Genomic DNA, 21,555 nt, shown 5'->3' with positions numbered 1-21,555 from the left:
ATTAGTGCCGGACGTATGCCCGGACACCACTCCAGTGACGCCCCCCGCTCTTTATTGCACGGAGGGCCGCAGTGGACGGCCGCACGCTCCTGCCCCGCCTCTCTCCTGCGCTCCAGTGACGTCACTCTGCGTCCACTAGTGTGCTAAACTAGCTTCTCCCCCACCTCAGACTGCTGCAATAGTGAGTATTGTAACCCCCGGGGGGTCTAAGGCATACCTCCCAACCTTCCCCGGATGGCACCTCCATGTGTTCCGCTTCCTCAAACCTTTTAGGGCACGTCTTCTTCTGCGGCCTGTCGGGAGCAGTCACAGGATTTTCCTGTGAGCGTTCATCGGAAGTGCTTGCAGTACAGGCTCCAGAAGTTACTGACAGGCTGCAAGTCGCTCCCCGGACCTGTATGGTCTTTATGGTACAGGGCGGGGACCCCATGGGCACTGATCGAGGAGGCGGCTCCATCTATGACTGGAAGCACTTCGCCGATGAGCTCCACCAAGAGCTGAAGTACACCGGGGCCGGTATCCGTGCTATGGCCAGTGCCGGACCTGACACCAATGGCAGCCAATTTTTGTTCACCTTTGCCCCATCCCAGTGGCTGGATGGGAAGCCCACAATTTTCGGGGGGTTTACTAGGGCATCGGTACCCTCAACAGGCTGGGGATGGTGGAGACTGACAGCCAGGACCGGAAGGTAAAGATCCTTTGGGCCTATCCACAGTGATGGAGACGGGGACCCTGGGTGCTCTATGGGACATGACATGTGGCCCCTGGATTCTCTGAGTCACATGCTGTGGCCCCCAGCTGCTGTATGGACTGATCTGCAGGAGGTCACACGGGGTCCATTGATTCTCTATGGGACATCTGCTGAGCCCCTTTGTTGTTCTATGGACAGTTCAGTATGGACATGTGAAGGGATTTTTTTTTTTGTCTGTTTTTTATTATTATTGCATTCTGTGATATTGAAATTTTCATTTTTTTCTAAATAAAACCTTAACTTAATAATCAACTTTTGACAGATTCTATTCAGAAGATGCCCATACTCCAGTAATCCTAAAACTACAACTCCCATCATGCCCTAACAGTTATGGGGACTACATTTCACATATAGAACCACAAAAAAATTAAAAGTGCTTAAGATTAGAAAAATATAGCTGCCTTCTTCCACAGACAGCACCACTCTTGTCCTCAGTTTGTGTGTGGTATTCGACTGAAGTGAATAGTGCCAAGCTGTAATACCACACACAACCTAAGAGCAGGATGGTGCTGTTTTTGGAAGAAAGCAACTATGTTTTTTTTTTCTTAATTCTGGAGAACCCTTTTAACCAGATGATCTTTGCCTAAAAATAATAGTGGTATAGGTAATACGCTTTTAGACATTAAAAGGGGTGAGCTGGTTGTGATCATCCATGTATGTACAATCTAAGATATGTGATAAGCTGCTAGATATCCACTATCTATCTATCTATCTATCTATCTATCTATTAATCTATCTATTAATCTATCTATCTCCTATCTATCTATCTTCTATCTATCTATCTATCTATCTCCTATCTATCTATCTATCTATCTCTCTATCCATCCATCCATCCATCCATCCATCCATCCATCTATCTATCTATCTACGATCTCTCTATCTATCTCTCCATTTCTCTATCTATCTATCTATCTATCTATCTATCTATCTTCGGCTTCTCTGTATGAATTGCAGGCGATGTTTTTGGTATTCAAGGTTGTTCACTTTTCCTTTGGTCTCCGCCTGGCTCCGGCCATCATGAAGACTTCTCCAACCATGACTCGTCTCCACAGGATCTGCTACAGACATTTTAGGCTCCTCGCTTCAGCATTATTCTCATCTCTATACAAACTCCCCTAGCAATGCAGCCTCTGTGTAGTATAGGCCTTTCTGTGGTATTGCCCCCCACCCCCCCCCCCCTCTCTGGAGTGTAGGCTTCTCTACTGTATATTATATATACAGCTCTGCTGGAGGGCCTGAGTGTGACACCCTCGCTGTTGTCAGTATGATGGAGGTCACCCAGCTTTCTGGCATCCTGTAGTCAGTATTATGTGGTCACCCAGCTTTCCTAGCATCTTATACTCAGTATGATACAGGTCACCCAGCTTTTCCACCATCTTAAACTCGGTATGTTGAAGATCATCCAGCTGTCACCTGTGAGTCACTGAATGAGGTTTTCGCATTTTGAAGAACATTATCAGGTAGGAGTTCCCTGAGGTAGAAAAGGTCAAGAAACACTGGCCTAGAGAATAGGGACTTGCCTCCCAGAGGCTGTGTGTTTAGGGGGAGCTGTGAAGGAGCTGCCTGGGCCACTCTTGCAGTAGTGTGCACCACTACCGATGAGAGTGACCCTGACAGGAGCCCAGGGCAAGTGGCTGCCTGTGTCTGCTTAGCCGCAGTTATTGTGGAAGCAATAGAGCTGGGCTAATAGAGCGGTCATTGGGTTTACTAGCTTCTGTACTGGGCTCCTTCACTAACCGCACTTAGAGGGCCCTTGCCCCGGATGTTTTAGGACCCTAGCAACGCCCCTGGCCTAGAATGTGTGTGCATAAGGCTGGGACGCCCTCTCCGTCCCTCCTCCCCACCCTCTTCATCATTAGGAATGCTCCAGGCAAATTATCTCCTATTCATCAGCTGTGAGAACATGGCACATGGGCTGGATATTTAAGGGACCTGTGCAGTGTTCACTGCAGAGGAATAGGAAAAATCCTGCCAGTGGCATTCCTAATGATGAAGAGGGTGGGGAGGAGGGACGGACGGAGGGGTGGTGCAAAGTTAGGGCACAGATACACTAGGCCACGGCCGTTTGGCACAGGGCTGCAAGTTTAAAAGTTGTTTTTTAGGACAACAACTGCATCACCTGCCAAATGGATCCCAGGACAGATCTTGGATTAAAAGCAGCTATCTGAAGGTACAAGTGGTTTGTGGGGGTTCAGATTGTGGGTACAGAGTCGCTTTAAAGCTGCAACAGAATTGGTTGGCATAGAATCTGCTTCGGCAGTGTTCTAACCTTGATTTGAGTCATTTATTTAACATTACAAAGATCAACTGATATGTAATTACTGTAACTCGCACATAATATCTAGCTTATCTATAAGTTACCGTTGAATCATAAGAAGACATCTACATATCAAAGTCCAAAAATGTTACAACACACCATAAAGTAACCATGTATCACCGCTAACTATTTACTGTATGTGCAGTACTGATGACTACTCGGCTAGATTTATATTCCTTTGTTGTGTCCACAATTAGTGCTTCACTCTCCAGCATATGGCACTGATCAGATTGTTTCGCAATGGACATAATAAAAACAATAAGGCTGGTGACGGGAAACAGCTGAGAACATGGGCTTGATAGCAAGAGCCACATCTGTTTGCAAGAAAATATTCTGTTATCAAATTGATGGTCTCCTGGCAAAGGCCTGAGTCATCAGAGGCTTGGCAGACAGAAGTGTGAGCGAGGTCTAGAAAAGGATGGCAACAATTAAAAATCATCTGAAATTGCTAAGTTTTGTAAATAAAGGTCAGTGTGATTACTTTGTGGATAGCATGTGAGTTTAGCTTGTAATTCTATGCAATTTATCACATCATTCTATGTTTGACATGTTATCAGAAGTCAAATGGTATTGATTCCAGCAGGTCTCACTTCAGAGACCCTCTGTGATCAGAAGATAAAGGTGGGGAGAGAGCACGGCAGCCATGTCATCCACTTTCTGGCCATATCTCTGTAACAGCCAATTCTGATAATTTAAGTCTATGAGACTACATTGTCGGAAATATTAGCTGGCCAGGAAGTGGATCGTGCTGGTGCCGCACTCTCTCCCCAGTTCTATCTCCTGATCACGGTGGGTCTCAGCAGTCTGATGGCATGTCAAAGGTTAATTTTAGTGACAGGTACTCTTAAAGAAGCAATGGATTTGGTTATACATGTAGAGCAGAATTATGTACACTAAAGGGGAGATTTATCAGCATTTTCACATTACTTTTTTTTTTTTGTACATTCTGTTTTCAAAGCACTTTTAGTGTTATTTTACTGGTGGTTTTGATGATTGTATGTAGAAAACTATAGGGAAAAATGTTAGAAAACACACCATACATACTGCCATATACCTATAAAAAGCAACTAACGTCACACAGAAAGGCATTGTTTGTCATGTGGTTCATATTTACCTATAGACTTTAGTAAAACATCTGGCAGCAAAAATAAAAAGGAAGAACCACTGCACAAAATATTCTGTGAAAAATGTGGCGTTTCTCTGAAAAACACAGTGCGCAAAACCACCAATAGGCTTGCTTAGATTTGCTTTTAAGAACTATTAAAGTACATACAGTCCTATACATGTTTTAGGCCCCTGCTGTATCATCATCTGTCTAACAAGAACAGTTGAATTGACCTTTACACGAAGCTACCAAGGATATTCACTAGGTGATATGATAATTGGGTCCAGATGAGTGCTATGGAATACATACTGTATATGGTACATGGCCGAGTAAAAATTAACAACAGAAGATGATACTTGTCATATACGCATAGAAAGGATCTGTCAAACTATCAGCTGGTTCTTGAAATCAGTGATAGATACTGAAATTGTAAATCCACTTATGAAAGAGGCATCTCCTGCCAGATATCACAAAAACTTTAAGTTGGATAATACAAGGGAATGATATTAGCCAAAAAGGCAAATAGTTTCAGTGGGGAAATGTATTTATTTTATGACATTATTCTATTACTTTAAGGCTTAATAGACACTCAAGTCTACTATAATAAATCCTATACCATCTATTCTCTATATAGAGTAAGACTCTCAACTTATTGTACCAAGTTGTTAAAGGAGAACTGTGATAGAGGGCAGGCATGGGGGAGCAGGGGGGGGTGGTAGCATAATAAATACGTCATACTTACCCGTAACCATGCCCCCACAGCACTGTTCCACCAGCTTGACCTCCCAGCCCTTGGTCTATGTTTCTCCCATCTTGCTGTGTTGTCACAAACTGGCAGGAACTAGCCACTTTGCCGGTCCGTGACTGCAGAGATGCCTTGTCTCGTCACTGATTGGTAGAGTGGGCATCTCTGAGCCCAACCGGAAGCTGTAGGAGGCTGGGCGGTTTCATGAGTGGTAGCGCTGTGCTGTGGGGGCATGGGGACAGGTACGCATAACTTCTTAATTATGTTTACCATAAGACAGCACCATACATGTTAGCAGTTGTGCTTGGTAATATAGCTAATACTCAGTCCCCTTCAAGTGAATGGGACAAAGCTACATGCTGCACTAGGAAAGGCTTCAATAGTGGCAAGGACACAAACAGGTGCTGATCAGCGAGATAGTTGCTCGTTTGCAGCGCCTTTAGACAGAACACCAATCAAGCGGCCAGGCTGCACAAACAATCTTTGTATCGTTCGTGCAGCCATGAAAACTGACAGCACAGATATACATAAATCCATGCTAAGATAGATAGAAAGATAGATACAGTAGATGTCTTCTACCAGATTGTTGAAGAATAAATCCCAGCACACATCTGGTAGAGTGCTGCTTAATTTATTTGCATAACAGGTGCAGTATATACAGGAGGACGCGTTTCGGCTAGGTATCCTTCATCAGCTGAACTCTACCAGATGTGTGCCGGGATTTATTCTTCTACTGTTTTTGGGATGAGTCCTACCATGAGCACCATCATCTCAACAGAGTGCCGTCTTCTACAACTATACCATTCTACCAGATTGTGTGATTATTGTCACATTTTGAGACATCCTTAGAGGTGACTTTGCAAAGAATATATGAAAAATGATTGATGCAGTGCACTAAAATTTTGCTAGTACACTATATGATCAATCTTATTCATTAAATTTTAATAAAGAAGTGCAGCAATTTACAGAAGTGGGACAGTACAGCTTTTTTGGTCAAACCTATCTGTCCAGTATGAAATCAGCAGCACAATGCAAAAGAGACAGTATAGTCGTTCTTCTGTATCGCAGCGCGCAGTGTCAGGCTATGATCTCTATAACCCCCTACAGTAGTCAAAAATATGTAGAAAAGGACCCCAGCATTCCAGAAAGACTCAAGCCTTATCCAGTAGCAAGGCTTCTTCTAGGCTACTTCAGGTTACCTTCTAAAGCAGGGGTGTCAAACTCAAATACACAGTGGGCCAAAATAAAAAAAATGGACAAAGTTGCAGGCCAATCATGATATTTAATGAAGATTGTATGCAGCGTTCCTGGCACTGCCTATCCTGAAGTAATTTTCCCCACATGAAAGTTACCCATTATATCCCTCAAGCAGTAGGTAATCCCATAATTATGCCCCATGTAGTAGCCCCCCATGTAGTAGCCCCCCAAATAGTGCCCCACATATTAGCCAGGTCTACTATTAGAGACCTACATCGTATACAGCCCTCCACATAGTGTCCCATATAGTAACCAGCCCCCAATAGAGTCTTATATAGTAGCCAGCCCTCCTAAGTGCCCAATATAGTAGCCAGCCCTCCCAATAGTGTCTTATATAGTAGCCAGTTCTCCCAGTAGTGTGTTATATAGTAGCCAGCCCTCCAGTGTCTTATATAGTAGCCAGTCTTCCCAATAGTGTCTCATATAGTAGCCAGCCCACCCAATTGTGTCTTATATAGTAGCCCAGCCCTCCCCAATAGTGTCCTATATAGTAGCCAGTTCTCCCAGTAGGGTGTTATATAGTAGCTAGCCCTCCAGTGTCCTATATAGTAACCAGCCCCCAATAGTGTCTTATATAACAGCCAGCCCTCCTAGGTGCCCAATATAGTAGCCAGCCCTCCCAATAGTGTCCTATATAGTAGCCAGTTCTCCCAGTAGTGTGTTATATAGTAGCTAGCCCTCCAGTGTCTTACATAGTAGCCAGCCATCCCCCAATAGTCTCTTATGTAGAAGCCAGCCCTTCCCCATAGTCTTTTATGTAGAAGACAGCCCTCCCCAATTGTGTGTTATATAAAAGTCAGTCTCTAAAATAGTCTCTAATATAGTAGCCAGCCCACCCCAATATTTTTTTTTTATAGTAGCCAGCCCTCTCCAATAGTCTTATATAGTAGCCAGCCCTCCCCAACAGTCTCTTATGTAGAAGCCAGTCCTCAAGAATAGTCTCTAAAATAGAAGCCAGCCCCTACTGTAGTTGTTCATGACTGCCCCATAGCTTGGACTCACCCTTCCTGCGGCTTCACAGGCTGCAGAAGGCGCCCGTTGGAGGATGTGCGCGATGATTTCACCACATTGCCAGCATTGGGGCACTACTGAGATACTTCTAGGTCACGGGCCAAAATATTATAATATGGGTGGTCCAAGCAGCTCTACGGACCACCCATATTATAATCTGCTGCAACGTCAGGTGGGCCAAATTTAACACAGCAATGGAAAAGCATGGCGGGCCAAAAATGATGGCACCTCAAGCCAAATTTGGCCTGAGGGCCAGAGTTTGACATGACTGTTCTAACGCAATGAGCACGGATACAAAGGAACAAATATACTACGATATTTATATTGTGATATTAATTTCCTACTGAATGTGCAGTCAAAACCTTACCCCCCCCCAACTTCTCTAGACTACTTCCCTACCTTTATTATACTTTTACAGCTAATGATTGAGACACTACGTTTACACTTTTCATCGATGTATCAAGACAATTGACAATTTAATGAATATTTTTACCTGACAAGATTTGTGCAGGGTCCTGGCCATCTACAACTCTGGTACACTCTCTGAACCACGGTCTCAGATCCATTCTGTACTTGACAGGTCACTGTTTTTGTCACTGTGAACTGACACCAGTTCCTGTAAAAGAGTAAGAAAGTAAAGATTATTTGTATAACTTTGGCAACTATTTTTGATTTCTCATTGTTTTTATTAAATTTGTCCATCCTCATCTCTAGATGAAATATCTATCTATCTATCTATCTATCTATCTATCTATCTATCTATCTATCTATCTACCATGTAACCAGACTATTGATGAACCTTTCCTTTATGATATCAGTAGTTCAGGCTGATGGAGGTCAAGTAATGGAATAAATAGTGTTCTTTTGGCGCACTCTGGGACTGGTCCACTGATACGGGAGGATGGATGAAAAAATGTTGTGTGAACATAGCCAAACAGTGTAACTGTGGATAGTCGAGTATTTTGTCAAACTATAGGGCACAAAATATTTACCCGCATATATACAACACTGTTATTGGATAATGGCAAACACTATAAACATTTTTTTCCAAAGAATTTAAATATTTATTTACAACCCAAAGGATGTAAAAAGCAGCAATCAGCATTTTGTATATTGCAATAAAATATTATACTAATATAAATAATAAGACTTTTGGTTTTCACTATAACGTTTATAAGTTCATTTAAATAATTCCATCTTGCCAGGAGACAGAACGGCTACCATTAAAATAATTAATATATTGTCCCCAGAGATCTATTTGCCGTAACACCAAAGGCATTTTGAAGTCAAAGACCCCTTAGGAGATGATGATTAAGAATTTTCCTTTCTTTGTTCAAGTCATTCTCTCAGGGAAAGGCTTGATGTTTCCTCAAATGGAAAACTTCATCCCCAATAAATACACAATTCGTCTTCTGGATCTGGTTTCTTTCCTTACTGTTTGGTACGTGTGGTTGATCACAAAAATTAGGTTTGTTCCAGTATTCCAATACTGGGTATATGACCATTTTTCATATCATCGACCTTTAGAAATCTAAAACTAACCAAAACTGTGAGGATTATACTAAAATCTTTCTTGTAATTGAGATAATATGAACCTGGGTTTGGAGCTCACTTTTCCCATCATGTTTGCCATCATGTTCATGTTTACATTCAAGTCAATGGAAAGAAGGACGTCCAATGCACACAATGTATTGAATAACGGACGTTTTTACCGCGGGCATCAGAATAATGAACATGATCATTATTTTCGGATGTCTTTTGCAAACAGCGGACATCTTTTATTAGTTGTTCACAAACAGTTTTCCTTTTTTACCGTTCTTTCTCCATTTTTACTATTAAATTCAATGGACTTTTCAATTAAGCCACAGCCAAAGGTCAATTAGTAACCCAAACTAGAATAATGTACCAACAGCCGTCATTGCACTAAGAGGAGGCCAGGCTGCTATATAACGTCCGTTCTTTTAGCCTCAAAATGATGGACGTCATTTTAAACGTAGCATAGAAAACGTTGTGTGAACATAGCCAAAGAGTGATTCGCTCTAATGCAAAATCCTTGTACCAAACCTAACCGGCCAATTTCGGCAGGACTGGCTGACTCTCTAATAAATCTGCCTCTCTCCAAGGGGAGATAAGGATCAGAAGGGTGGGATCAGAAAGGTCATCAGACCCCTTTGTTCTCAGAGAGACATGCCCCTTCATAGAAGTCTGGCAGCAGCTTCTCTCAATTCAGAAGACATGTCCTGAATGTTGGGTACAGCTAAGTGTTTATGTGTATATAGTGAAAAGGGGAGAATGTTCAGCTCACAACAGTTGAAGGTATATGGCCACTATTAGACACTTTTATCGCCTTAATAGATGGGGCCTAGTAAGAAAAGGCATATCTTGAAATGCAGCATAAAATGTCGAGAATATTGTGGAAAATATAACGTAAACCAACTACCAGTTATAGGTATCATAAAGTCAGACAACAGTGTCTAAAGACGGCCAGGTTTACCAAGCAACTGGAGCCACTGCAACAAGTTTGTTGCTTTCTTAGTGTGTCTAGGCCACATTTACACTGTCTAAGAAGTATATTCTCCAGCATAAAGCGAAACTATCTTTTTGCTTTAGTCACAGCTTGGACCAATACTTTTCCCAACAATTCTGTGGCTGCTCATTCTCTCCCTAAATTATATACTCTAAGATTTCCTTTGTAAGCATATATTTTATCCAAGTGCTAGGAGACTATGATCTCCACTCAACAGAGTACACTTTCAGCAATATGGAGGCTGTGGTCTGGAGGTTGGTCTTGTAGGTGGCCCAGTAGCTGGTACACTGGGCATTTTTTATATAATTTTGTCTTACTTCTGCACTTTACCTTTGTGCTCTGTAATTCTATAATGTGAATTAACATGATGAAAATACAATACACATAATCACTGCTGCCTATAAACACATCTTTCATATACAGTAGTACCTACGACTCACTATGACATCAATCAGTAGTCATTTATACAGGGAATAGGTCATCATTAATCCACCCCTCCCCTTGCTCCTTCTCTGTCTTCTTCCTCTGCCCTCTGCCAATTCCTTCACTGGCTACTCATTGCCCAACATACATACAAGAATGTCCACAACCTGTCCCCTCCATACATCTCTGACTCGATCTCCAAATCTCCTCAAAAACCCTCTGCTTGTGCTCTCCTCTTGTTCACTTGTCAAACAACCACTTTCAAGATTTCTCCCAAGCTTCCCCAAGCTCTAGAACTCACTACCCCTACAAATCCGACTCTCATCCACCATTGCAACCATTAAAACCAACTTAAAATCCCATCTCTTCAAAATAGGCTACAACCTATAATAACCCGGCTGCTATCTTATAGCACTGCGATCAGCAGCCCTCCTTACCTGCTGTCTCCTCCCCTCCCCTTGTAGATTGTAAGCCCTTGTGTCAGAAAGGGGAGGTAGGGACAAGACACAACAGTGAGCCCTGATGCTGAGCTACTACTTGCCTCAAATGGCCCCCGGTAGCCGCGGACAACCACAAAGGCCCTGCACTAGAATAGGTGTTGACACAGAACAAGACAGACAAACAAACACAAAGGGAAAGTCAACAAGCCAAAGTCCAAACCAAATGGGCAACGTGATCCAAAGTCAGGTAACAATCAGATAGAGGTCAGGCGGAGGGTCAGATAACAGGTCAAATGAGCAGAAGAATTAGGTATGGGGATTGCAGGAATAGACTGGGGCAGCTGGGATCAGGGAATAAACCTTAATAGTCAGCAATCAGGAAGTGACTGCTGGCACTTTAAATACCGGACCAGGAGCCCGGACCAGAACACCATTGGTCCGGACTCCTGAGTCCTGACTACAATCAGCTGTAGCACTGCAGAGCAAGTGGCAGCGATGTCTGCCACTCACCCTAAGTGCTAAACACTGCTCAGCTGAGCGGCCAAATGAGCAGAGTCCCCGGCGTCCCTGGTTAATAGGGACGCCATCGGGTATCCATGCCGTCACTCGGGAGGACGTTGGGAGGCACCGCCACGGCCCAGAGGCTGAGAGCGGCGCTGGATCCCAGTCAGGTAAGTTCCTGATACCTTATGGACAGAGTCTTCTCTGTCATTTTCTTTATTCGTGTTGTTTTTTTTTGTTTTTTTCTTTATTTAATGTTTAATATTTTGTAAATGTACAAAGACTAAGAATACAATCCAGTAAAAAACAATGAAGATATCATAATGAAACAGAGAAACAAACAGGACGGAGGAGCAGAGACCGTCATCAACAGTGTAAAAGTAGAAGAATTGTCATGGGATGGTATATGATAAGGAATAGTGCGCTGCCATCTGGATGATCGGTATATATAGCCGGGAGTGGCTATGTCAGAAACATATATATACCGGTGTAGGTACCCATGAGATGAATGATTCTAATAGGAAGAATTCAACTATGTAGTAGGTGGAAAAACTATATGTAAATGTAAGACAGACAAAGAGACATAAGTCAGCCAACAGAAGCAGGGGGGGACGTTGGGTGGTGCTCTCATCTTATGAGAGGGGAGGAAGGGGGGTAAAGATCAGGAGGTGTAAGGTTCTGAGGTTCTGAGAGGCCATTCTGGTTCACAGCTTCACTTCGTGGGCTAATGCATAATTGAGACCAAGGTGTCTTTACGAACGCAGTGTCCAGCTCACTTACTCCTCCATAGAACCTATATGTTCCTCCTTAGCGTACCATTCAGACACAGATGGCGGTTTATTTTGTTTCCAATATATTGGGGGCAGTGAGAAGATGAACCAAAAGGTTGTTTTCTTGATTTTATCACATAGATTGAGAAAATAAAGCGCTATGCACTCACCTGTAACAGCACCAATGTAAGTCTTTAATTCATATCTTCACAAACAGTGGACCGGAAGAAGAGAGAAGTCCCAAAACGGTCACGGTCGGTGAGGACATGCCCACATTGCTCTCTGTATCTCCGCTGTTTGTGAAGATATAATTTAAAGACTTACTTTGATGCTGTTACGGGTGAGTGCATAGTGCTTTTATTTCTCCATCTTCTTCCTATTACCATACTTGCTGCTGTTGCACCCTCTATGCAACATACTCTGTCAGTTTGCCTACACCTTGGTTTGTTACTGTGTATCCGGAGCCATTTTATTTGACTGATCTTTTTACGATGGTGCTGCCCCTTACTACTCGATTTTATGTTACATCTCTAACAAGACCATCTGGTCCATCTAGTAGAGGCAGACAAGATAAACCAAATGGTATTTTCCTGCTGACAGTTTTTATGCATGTTAATCTCTCATCATATGTACAGTACATTGCTCTGGATTCCAGGCTGCCTTATAATTATCAATTGTTACAGGCTGCATAATGACTATTCCTGTTTACAGGATTCATGCAAGATTTTACTGTATATAAATTATACTGTACGCATATTTCATATGGGATCCATGTAACTTCGTTTTTTAAGCAGGTTTTCTGTTCACCTTTTCACAGCTCTGCCATCACAACAGCCCTTTGTGGAATACATATTGATATAATTTTCATACTTATTCTAGTCTTAAACTTGAATTTATTGTGACCCCTCACTTCCTGGACATCCGCAATGCGTACTAGGTTTCAGATCCTGCAGATACTTCATATAAGATCTTGATCCCCTTATCCTCTTTTACTTGCACCACCACATTAGTCATATAACAGAGGAAGCATGAAAAAGATCTGATATGGAAATGAGAAGACTAAGTCTAACCATCAAATCTGTGGGCTATTATAATCCTCCAAAAATGAATTCTTGTGGTCTCCAGCACTCATAAAAGCTTTATATATATCAATATTGATATCATGGCCTAAAGAGCCAATGTGGCCTAGAGACCACATAGGTGTGATCCAGGTCTTTCATAGGGATACTTGCTGATCATGCTGATGTATTATATAGCAAATGATGTCATAATACAGCAAAAAAAAAACAACACCATAAAAACAGGTCGTCACCCTGTGAAGACAAAGAAAAGAAAAATGTACACTATATATATAAACAGTATACAGAAATTCACGGAACGATTATCGATCGAATTTGCACGATAACGATTGAATTCGAACGATAATCGTACGTGTAAACGCAGCGAACGATCAAACGATGAGCGAGAAATTGTTTATTTTGATCTTACAACATGTTCTTAAATCGTCGTTCGTTGTTCGCAAAAAATTCGCAGATCGTTCCGTGTAAACAGTCGTTCACCGATTTAACCTATGTGCAAGATAGGCTTAAGCCATTGCAAAACGATTTTTCCGTACGATATATCATTCCGTCTAAACACTGATCGTTATAAAAAAAAACACGTTACTTCGAAATCGTTCATCGTACGATCGGACGAATTATCGCTACGTGTAAACGTAGCATAAGACTGAAAACTACAGCTTATTTTACCTCTGTGTGGGCACATGCCTTAGGGTCCATTTACACAGAAAGATTATCTGACAGATTATCTGCCAAAGATCTGAAGCCAAAGCCAGGAATGGATTTGAAAAGAGGAGAAATCTCCGGCTTTACTTTATGACCTGATCTCTGTTTACAGTATGTTCCTGGCTTTGGCTTCACATCTTTGGCAGATAATCTGTCAGATAATCTTTCCATGTAAATGGACCCTAAGAGCCACATTGCACAGCCGCATTCCCATACGATTCCAACGCCAATTAGCACTCATTTACTACGCCTATTAGAGCTTGACATAGGGTGTACAGGGTCGTACAAATGATCACTGGACAGTTCATACCGCCCTTTACTTTTGTCATTCGGTGGTTACAAAGCCAGAAAACATTGTTTTATTAAGGTCAAATACATGTGGGGACCAAAGAGATAAAATTCATAGAGAGATTCATAGAGATGGTTCTAGGTTACAGACAAGTGAATGGCGTCAGGTTGTCTGCAATGACAAACATTGGGAAAATGATGTAAATAGTTTCTTCAGCAGGTGCCCTTACTCCAGGGCTGACAAAGACCTACAGGGACTATAACTTTTTAAGTCACAAATATGCAATTATAAAAAGAATTATGTTCACTATTGTATGTATTCCACTAAAAGGCTGTGACAAGGTATTTTGGTGCCCTAGGCAGATATGGCAAATGGTGTCCCCAGTAGGTAGATGTGCCCTCCAATAGATATGTGCCCAAAGTAGGTAGATAAGTACCTAAAGTAGGTATATGTTCCCCAGTAGGTAAACAGATGCCTTTTTCCATATTCAGTTACAATCTATAGGTAGTTGTTTCCCTTTAGGTAGCTAGATGCCTCCCATATGTAGATAGGCACCTCCCATAAAGTAGCTGGTGCTAGTATATATGTGCCCCCAGTAGGTGTTTGTCCCCTAGCAGATTGCTGCCCCTCTTTAGGTAGCCAGGTGCCCCCTATAGGTAGATAAGTACTCCCCAATAGATATCTGACCCCTTGCAGATAGCCAGGTATGCTCCCCAATAAGTATATGACCCCTGCAGGTAGTTGCCCCCCTTCAGCTAACAAAATAAGCACTAGAAACCTACCGCCCCTCTGCTTCCACATTGGCAGGACCTGCTTCTCCCTGGCTGCTGAAAGCAGATAAACACCCTTATCCTGCAAGGCTCCTGGCTTCCTCAATACAGCGAGTGCCCAAGATAAGCGAGTGCCCAGGATTGCCGGTGTGAGCTAATGCCAGCATATGCACACGTCTGGGCCGGGTAGGCAGTGGTGCCCTAAACTGTTCCACTACTGCAGAAAAAAAAGTATACCAAACAGGTGAATCCTCAGTTACTGAATGTTACTGGCCTTGTCCCCTCGGAAATTTCAAGAAAAAAAACAAAACCCAGGAAGTAAGACTGTCACATATCGGAATATCCTGGGATTAACACATTCTCAGGTGTCACTAGAACAAATGTTTGGAGGTGGCATCCTTCCGAAATCCATCTACTTATATACAACATATCAATTGCATCGGGCGGGGGGGGGGGGGCAAGCATCATTTATCGTTTAATAGGAACAGTTCTGCAGCACCTAACCCAAAGGATGCAGACAAATTGTGTCCCACCACAGGGAATATGAAAAGCTTCTCTTCCTGGGATGGCATTTCTAAAGACTAAACCTTTTAGCTGTGTAAACAACTGTACCAAATTATCTTTTTGTTTTCACAAGGATAATGGATTGTATGTTGTAGTTGGTTGAGATCAGCATTTAGGGCACAAAACAGTAGGACTGTTTTGATAGACAGACGGATTTCCCCACGTTTTTGAATAAGTGCTACTTAACTGGGGCTATCAGTTTCCATGTTATAGAGTGGAGGAATTTCAGAGACTCAAAGGTCACTGAATTCTAGTGGGAAAAAAAAGCCGATCTGACTCAAGAAAAGTGAACCATGCTCCCAAATTATATAAATAGCTTACTTTTTTAGGTCATTATTGGGTATAATTATTTATAGTGTTGTACCTTTGGACAGTTAGAATTAATGTTTAGAAAGTTTTATATTGCCCTAAATTTATTTCCTACACTGCCCTCCTCCTGTGCATTGAGAAAAGAGACATAAACATAAATACATAAATATACATAAACATAAATAGTTTCAGGCTATGTTCCTACAATGTCCTTTTTTGGCCGTTTGAGGACAAATAACATCTGTTATTTCATAATAACAGCCGTTATTGTATAAAAGACAGCCGTTATTATGAAATAACAGTTGTTATTTGGCCCTTAAGGGTACAAACTCACTGGGCAGATCCCGCTGCGGATCTGCGCCCTGTACAGTCTATGGGCAGATAAACTCGCAGCAGGATGCACATTCTGCTGCGAGTTTGTCAGCAGCCCGCCCCGTTAACCCCCCCCAGCCGCCGGAGCGTATACATCACTTGGTCCCTGCTCCGGCTTTCTTCGAGGCTCCCGGTGTCTTCACGTCCTGCTCAGCCAATCAGTGCGCTGCGGTGGGGCAGTGCACTGATTGGCTAAGCAGGACGTGACGGAACCCCCGAAGCAAGCCGGAGCGGGGACCCGATGATGTATACGCTGCGGCGGGGGGTTAACAGGGCGAGCTGCTGACAAACTTGCAGCGGGATGTGCATTCTGCTGCAAGTTTATCTGTCCATAGACTGTACAGGCGATGATCCGCAGCGGGTCCGGCCAGTGACTTTGTACCCTAAATGGACAAATAAAAAAATCATTGTGGGAACATAGCGTTAATCTGTATAAATGGTAAACAATATGTATACATAGCAAAATGTTAAGATCAGTAGTGTAATTATTCTAAAATACATCAAACAGTCAAGGGTTCCTAAATACAAACTAAGTTCACACAAAGGCATTTTGCGCTCCGTATTGCCGATGGCCATTAAAGAGATGTCTGTTATTTTCCATTGATCGCCTTCTATAATGATCTTGATTATTATAGACAGCCATCAATGACAAATAACGGACATCTTTATGATGGCCACAAAATTATGTTGTGTAAACTAAGCCTTACAAATACACTGATAATTAGAGATGAGCGAACCTGGAGCATGCTCGAGTCGATCCGAACCCGAACTTTCGGCATTTGATTAGCGGTGGCTGCTGAAGTTGGATAAAGCCTTAAGGCTATGTGGAAAACATGGATATAGTCATTGGCTGTATCCATGTTTTCCAGACAACCTTAGAGCTTTATCCAAGTTCAGCAGCCCCAGCTAATCAAATGCCGAACCTTTGGGTTCTGATGGACACGAACCCGAACCCGGTTCGCTCATCTCTACTGATAATCCATGACATTAAAGCTACTGACAGGTAAAATAAATATCTAACAACTAAGCAGCGCTTTATTGGGTAGAATGTACAAGACAGCAATTAAACCTTCAGCTCTTGAAATTGATATGCCAAAATTGATTGATTAGTGTAAGGATCTGAGTAATTGTGACAAGGGCCAAATTGTGCAAATTGTGATTGCTAGACAATTAGGCCAAAATGTATCACTCGAGCTTCCTGCTCAAATGGGCACTGCTATAAAGTCAATTAAGGACACCAGTTTATTCTGGTCTTAGTTTGAGGGCAGGAAAAGAGAAAAGGAAATGGAGTTCTAGCCTTTGGGAAGAAGTTGAACAAGGGCTACATACTAGGACGGATGAAAGTGAGCTTCAGGCTTTGCCTAGTGCAGTGTGAGGTCCAGATTGCGACTGACATGAGGACAAGTAATGAGCGAACATGTTCATAAATGTTAGTCTGTTCATACGAACATGATGCTAATTGTTCCAGTTCACCGATCACAAACAATTTGTAGACCGAAACGTACGCTTTTACTGTATGTTATTTTTTCGTAAATGTTCGGCAAACACGAACCGATTACGATAATTTCTTTTCATGTTCATGTTCAGGATCCGAACCGAACATCAGGATTTTCGCTCATCACTAATGAGGACTACAAGCCTTATTAACTTCACAGATCTCCGTCCACTGTACCACATGTGCTTCTTCTGGGACACCACAATATTCTTTAATGGCAGTAGCCTCTTTTAGTAGGATCATGTGACCTATCACACTATTAAAAAATTGCTCTGGAAATCTCAAAGCGAAAATAGAAGCAGATGCGAACTAGCAAAACCTCATCAGTGTTTCCTCAGTACACATGCTTTAACCCCTTAATGCCAATTTTTGTTTTTACCTCCACGTGTTTAAAAGGCTATAGCACTTGTATTTTTTTCCCCACAGACCTACATGAGCCTTTATTTATTGCACCACTAATTTTACGGTGCAATGGCAGACTTAATTTTTGCATAAAATACACTGCAAAACCTGAAACAAATTATATGCGCTGTGAAATTGAAAATAAAAACGTTCGTCATATGGTAAAACTGACATGTTATATATGTTCCTCATGTCGATAAGATCAAAACGATATGCAACTTCCATAACTTTTATATTATTTGAAGGCTTTTAAAAAAATAAAAGCTTTTACAGAAAATAAACGTTCCTTAAAGCGACTCTGTACCCACAATCTGACCCCCCCCCCCCCAAACCTTCAGATAGCTGCTTTTAATCCAAGATCTGTCCTGGGGTCCGTTCGGCAGGTGATGCAGTTATTGTCCTAAAAAAACAACTTTTAAACTGGCAGCCCTGTGTCAAACTGGGGTGGTCTAGAGTGTCTGTGCATTAGGCTTGCACCGCCTATCTGTCCCTACTCCCAACCCTCTTCATCATTAGGAATGCTCCAGGCAGATTGTCACCTATTCCTCACCTGTGTCAGCCCGGGACACGGGATGGATCGTTAAGGCACCTGTGCAGTGTTCAGACAGGAGAAAATGTTCTAGGGGCATTTCTAATGATGAAGAGGGTGGGGAGGAGGGACAGAGGGGTGGTGCAAAGTTAGGGCACAGATACTCTAGGCCACGGCCATTTGACTCAGGGCTGCAACTTTAAAAGTTGTTTTTTAGGACAATAACTGCATCCCCTGCCAAACGGACCCCAGGACAGATCTTGGATTAAAAGCAGCTATCTGAATGTACAAGTGGTTTGGGGGGGAATAGATTGTGGTACAGAGTCGCTTTAAAATTGCTCTTTGACCATGCTTATACCGCTTTTATCCTTTGGTCTATGGGGCTGTGTGAGGTGTCATTTTTTGCGCCATGATCCGTACTTTCTATTGGTACCTTGATTGCGTATTTGCAACGTCATCCGTCATTAAGGGGTTAAGGTGTATTCAAGTTTACACAAACAAAAGGCTATTAAATGCATAATGAAAAGTGGTTATAATAGAGAGCCCTGATAACTCTACTACAAGGTTCAGTTAGTACTACACTAGCTATGTGGCTTCTATATAACAGAGCAATAACATCTATAGCATCTATAACCATAATCCTAATTGAGCCATTGACAGAGTTAGGTTTCCATCAAGGTTAGCACTGTGGCATAGCACTGTAGACCGAACTATTCTTGCTGTAAAATCACTGGAACCCTGACAGAATAGGATGTGAACAGAGCCAAACTACCATCCATCAGTGTAAATTGCCTGTGCCCGATTTTCTGCCATCGCTAACACTTTAATGTTTGGTTGTATCATTTGTTCTTGTTAGCAATTGTAATATGTCATACCTGCCATTTCTGTCAAATACATTTGTAGACTACATTTACACTTTTTTTTCTCTAAACAAATTTACATTATGGAAAAAGTATAATATATGAACATCATCATAAAAATAACATATGAAAAAGGACGTGCTGGTCCCGACAGAGTTTGTAAAAATGTGAAGGCATTTTTGCAATGTTCTTGCGTTCTCCATATTTTACTATTTTATGCAGATAAATTCTCAGATAATCAGTGTCTAAGGATACAAAGACCATGAATAATGAGAATTCGTGAACATGGGTGATGTGTCAAATAAGATAAGGAGATGGAGTAGGAATAACCAAAGAAAGCAAATAAAACAAAAAATGAAAAACAAAAATAGAAACTTGATGTATTACAAATCAAGTTGGACAAGTACAAAGCAGGCCATGGAAATAATAGGAAGTGAGGGAGGAAATATGAATGCTACAAGCCTCTCAGGGTAAGTAATAGTAGTAACTCTTTTCAAATCCTAGGTTCCTAATCTAGATGTGGATAACCTCAGGATGTTAAGGAGTTGGATAAATATTTCTTGCAGAAATTAATCCACGCCTCCCACAAAGTCAGGAACTTGGAATGAGTACCCATCTCCCAGCTACATAATTCTTCAAGATGGGCTATTGCACTTTATCTATCCATTCGTTTAAGGTAGGTGGGAGCACATCTCTCCAATGTAATGGAATGAGTAATTTTACAGCTGAGAGCAGAAGAGTCGGTAAGTGACTCTTAGAGGGGGTGAATGAAGGATTAGGAATCCACAGAAGAATGAGAGAGGGATCTATCATTTACACGTAATGTTTCTCATCACCACTTCATTTATTTGCATGTGGCATCAAGCTTAAATGGTTTTGGGGCCTTTGCTGTAGATACATAGATCATTTTTTGGATGTCAAATCTTATACTTAATAATATCCTTTAGCTTCTGGGTATATTCATAAACCAATTTAGAGTTTCATATTACATGTTTGGACTGGTAAAAATAAAGAGAAAAGGCCTTAGTAACTGCAGTCTGTGATGGAGAAAGACGACATATAATCTCCCCAGGGAACACATGGATGTCGTTTATGGATCCCATTAGCAGCTGTAAATATCTGCACAATTTTCAGCAATGGTGCCCGCAGCCATTCTTCACTCCAGGATAATTGTCTTCTTTACAAGTCAAGTAAAGTCAGCAATATTATTCAGTATTTTTATTTAGACCAGTGCTTCTCAATGTTCCTGAGCCAAGTACTCCAAATTCAATTAAATATCATTTATGTATCCTGCGGGCTATGGTGATACAAAGTACAGCATCTATTAAAAGCATTGAATGAGGATAATTTGAATACTCCCTATAGACAAGTCATGTACCCCCTGGGGTACATATTGCACAGATTGAGAATCCAAGATTTACATGTAATTGTACAGTATTTTAAGTGAATATGTCATGTTGAACATGCTGTTTGATCTGCCAGAAGGATGTTCTAGATCAGGAGTAGTGGAGCAAATTAATATATAGTTTAGTGGGAAAAGATTCAGTATAACATAATTTATTGATATTAGTCTGTCCTCACTCTGGATTGCAGTAGGTGGTCCTACTCAGAGATTGCCAGCCTTCCCTGCATAGATGCACATAGAGATAGCTGGCAGTCAAGATTAGGTCTACCCAGAAGAAGGATCAGAGAGTGAAGAGGGAGGAAAAGCATCCTAGTTATCAGGGATGGCAGATCACAAAGGCTGTAGATAAGGAGGAAAGCACACACAATGCAGTTTGCCAGGAATAGAAAAGTAATTCATATAGGCTATGTAGAAATTTAGAATGAAAGAAGAAAAAGCTGCAGAGGGAGGAAAAAAATCACACAGACGTCAGCATCCGTGTCTGTCAGTACAAGAGAGAAGATCTCCCTAATGGGCTATAGGAGGAGAAATCGGTAGAGGAATGAAGTGTGAAGCTAGGAGCAGATTGCCAACTGTATGTTAAGGGATCTGAAAATGAACAGAAGAATAAAAATTGCAGCTTGAACCTTAGTGCAACTTTTTCTGTTAATATTTAGCTTCAAAGGTAACTGGAGTGGGACACCTCTGCAGCCACTGATTGAGCATGGTCAATCCCACCCGTCCATGGCGTTAAACCTAGAACCTGGGAGAAGATGACAGCCAGGGGGGTATGGGAGCTCAGTGATACAGCACCGTGCAGGCTCAGGAAGTGGTAAGCATATTCGATTTTTTATTCCCACCCTGCTCGCAATGATTTTTACCCCCTGCTGGACTTGTCCTTTAACTAAACTAGTAAAGAGCATTTACGCCAGACTTACAAATGTCCCCGC

General features: G+C 41.9%; 1 protein-coding gene across 1 annotated transcript in view; it reads right to left on the bottom strand.

The window, feature by feature from the left end:
* COL26A1 (collagen type XXVI alpha 1 chain) overlaps nucleotides 1-21,555 on the bottom strand; it is a 280,252-nt gene that overhangs the window by 207,110 nt on the left and 51,587 nt on the right. The window contains exon 2 of the mRNA XM_069944702.1: nucleotides 7,680-7,802. Coding sequence (XP_069800803.1) covers nucleotides 7,680-7,802 — 123 coding nt within the window. The remainder of the gene's footprint in view (nucleotides 1-7,679; nucleotides 7,803-21,555) is intronic.

This window comes from Dendropsophus ebraccatus, chromosome 11, assembly GCF_027789765.1.
Source record: "Dendropsophus ebraccatus isolate aDenEbr1 chromosome 11, aDenEbr1.pat, whole genome shotgun sequence".
NCBI lineage: Eukaryota > Metazoa > Chordata > Amphibia > Anura > Hylidae > Dendropsophus > Dendropsophus ebraccatus.
Note: the sequence above shows the minus strand (reverse complement) of the source record. Positions and strands in the feature narration are given on the sequence as shown.